We start from the raw sequence: 1,324 nt of genomic DNA on the forward strand, positions 1-1,324 counted from the left end.
GATAACGCGGGGTCCTCCAGTGACTAAGAACTAACGCATCTCGGCAAGAGCTCGCCAGGCTCCGCGCTCCACAGAGAGACCGGGAATGAAGGTCTGACACCATGGGCGCCGGGAGCTGGGGCAGGAAGTGTTACCAAGTCAGGTGTAAGCACAGGGTGTGTGAAAGCGATGGTGCCGTGGGTCATTTCAGAATTCAGAAGTCCTCTGAGAAGGACAGAGCTCAGGGCCCGGGGCGGCGTGAGCTGCATGGACGGGCAGGACCCTCGAGGGCCACGGCCGCCCCACTGGTCCCCTCCCCGCCCTCCTCCGGTCTGGCTCCTGCAGTCAGGAGTCCTGCATCCTGGTTCCCAGAGGTGAAACCTGGGCTTAGAAAGAGTCCAGAACCAGACATGTGCCTCGGGTGTGAGAGCCGCTCACGTCCTGCGGGCCTGCATCAGGGCTGTCCAGATAGAAGGGAGGGGGTTGGAGGGGGCGGGTTCCCCAGACAGAGGTGGGGGACAAGCTCCCCAGACAGACCTGGTGGGGGAAGGATCCCCAGGGACAGGCTCCCCAGACAGATGCGGGGATCAGGCTCCCCAGACTTGGGGGAGGAGGGCAGGCTCCCCAGACAGACCCAGGTTGGGGGGCAGGCTCCCCAAACAGATGGGGGAGGAGGGCTCCCTGGACATCCCAGGTGCAGGAGGTTATCAGGGTACCCCGTCCCAGGCAGAGAGCCTCCTGTGGGGGGAAGCCCACTCGGGACATCCCTGGGAAACCAGATGTAAGCCATCTTAGGGGGTCTCCTTTATGTCCAGTCTCCACGGCAGTGAAGCGAGGGTTTGGGGACGCCAACAGCTCCGACCTGGCCTTCCTGCCTTGCTGCTGCTGCTGCTAAGTCACTTCAGTCCAGCCTTGGGACCCTCTCTGACCTCACCTCGGCCCGCGGCCCCGCCCTCCAGCTCAGGAGCGCCCCGCCCTCCCAGTGTGGAGGCCGGCCCCCGGGTCCCTGGGCACGCTGGGGCGAGTCCTCCGAGGGGCCCCTGGACGGGTCACTCGATGGAGAAGGGAGAGGTGTGGGCGTGGCTGGAAAGGCCCGGCCCTCAGGGCCCCTCGCTGTCCGCGTGTCCCCCGTTGTCGGGGATGCACAGTCCCCGCCCACCCCGGGCCGGGCCGGCCGCCGCCCCTGCAGGCTAGCTAGTCACCTGCAAATTTCTTCAGGAGGTGCGAGGGGGACTTCTTGAACTCGGGCGCATATCTCATCGTAGCAGCTGAAGGAGGGCCGAGGGGTCACGGGAACCTGGGGAGAGAGCTGGTCAGTGCGGGGCCCCGGCCTGGCCGGCACGGG

The 1,324-nt window shown here is 66.2% G+C and overlaps 1 protein-coding gene across 1 annotated transcript in view; it reads right to left on the minus strand.

Annotated features, from left to right (window-relative positions):
* TEX29 (testis expressed 29) overlaps positions 1-1,280 on the minus strand; it is a 10,121-nt gene extending 8,841 nt beyond the window's left edge. Inside the window, exon 1 of the mRNA XM_010831454.1 lies at positions 1,182-1,280. Within this exon, the coding sequence (XP_010829756.1) occupies positions 1,182-1,239 (58 nt within the window). The 5' untranslated portion in view covers positions 1,240-1,280. The remainder of the gene's footprint in view (positions 1-1,181) is intronic.
* Between the last annotated feature and the right edge of the window lie 44 nt (positions 1,281-1,324).

Source organism: Bison bison, unplaced genomic scaffold (genome assembly GCF_000754665.1).
Source record: "Bison bison bison isolate TAMUID 2011002044 unplaced genomic scaffold, Bison_UMD1.0 scf7180017864527, whole genome shotgun sequence".
Taxonomy (NCBI): domain Eukaryota; kingdom Metazoa; phylum Chordata; class Mammalia; order Artiodactyla; family Bovidae; genus Bison; species Bison bison.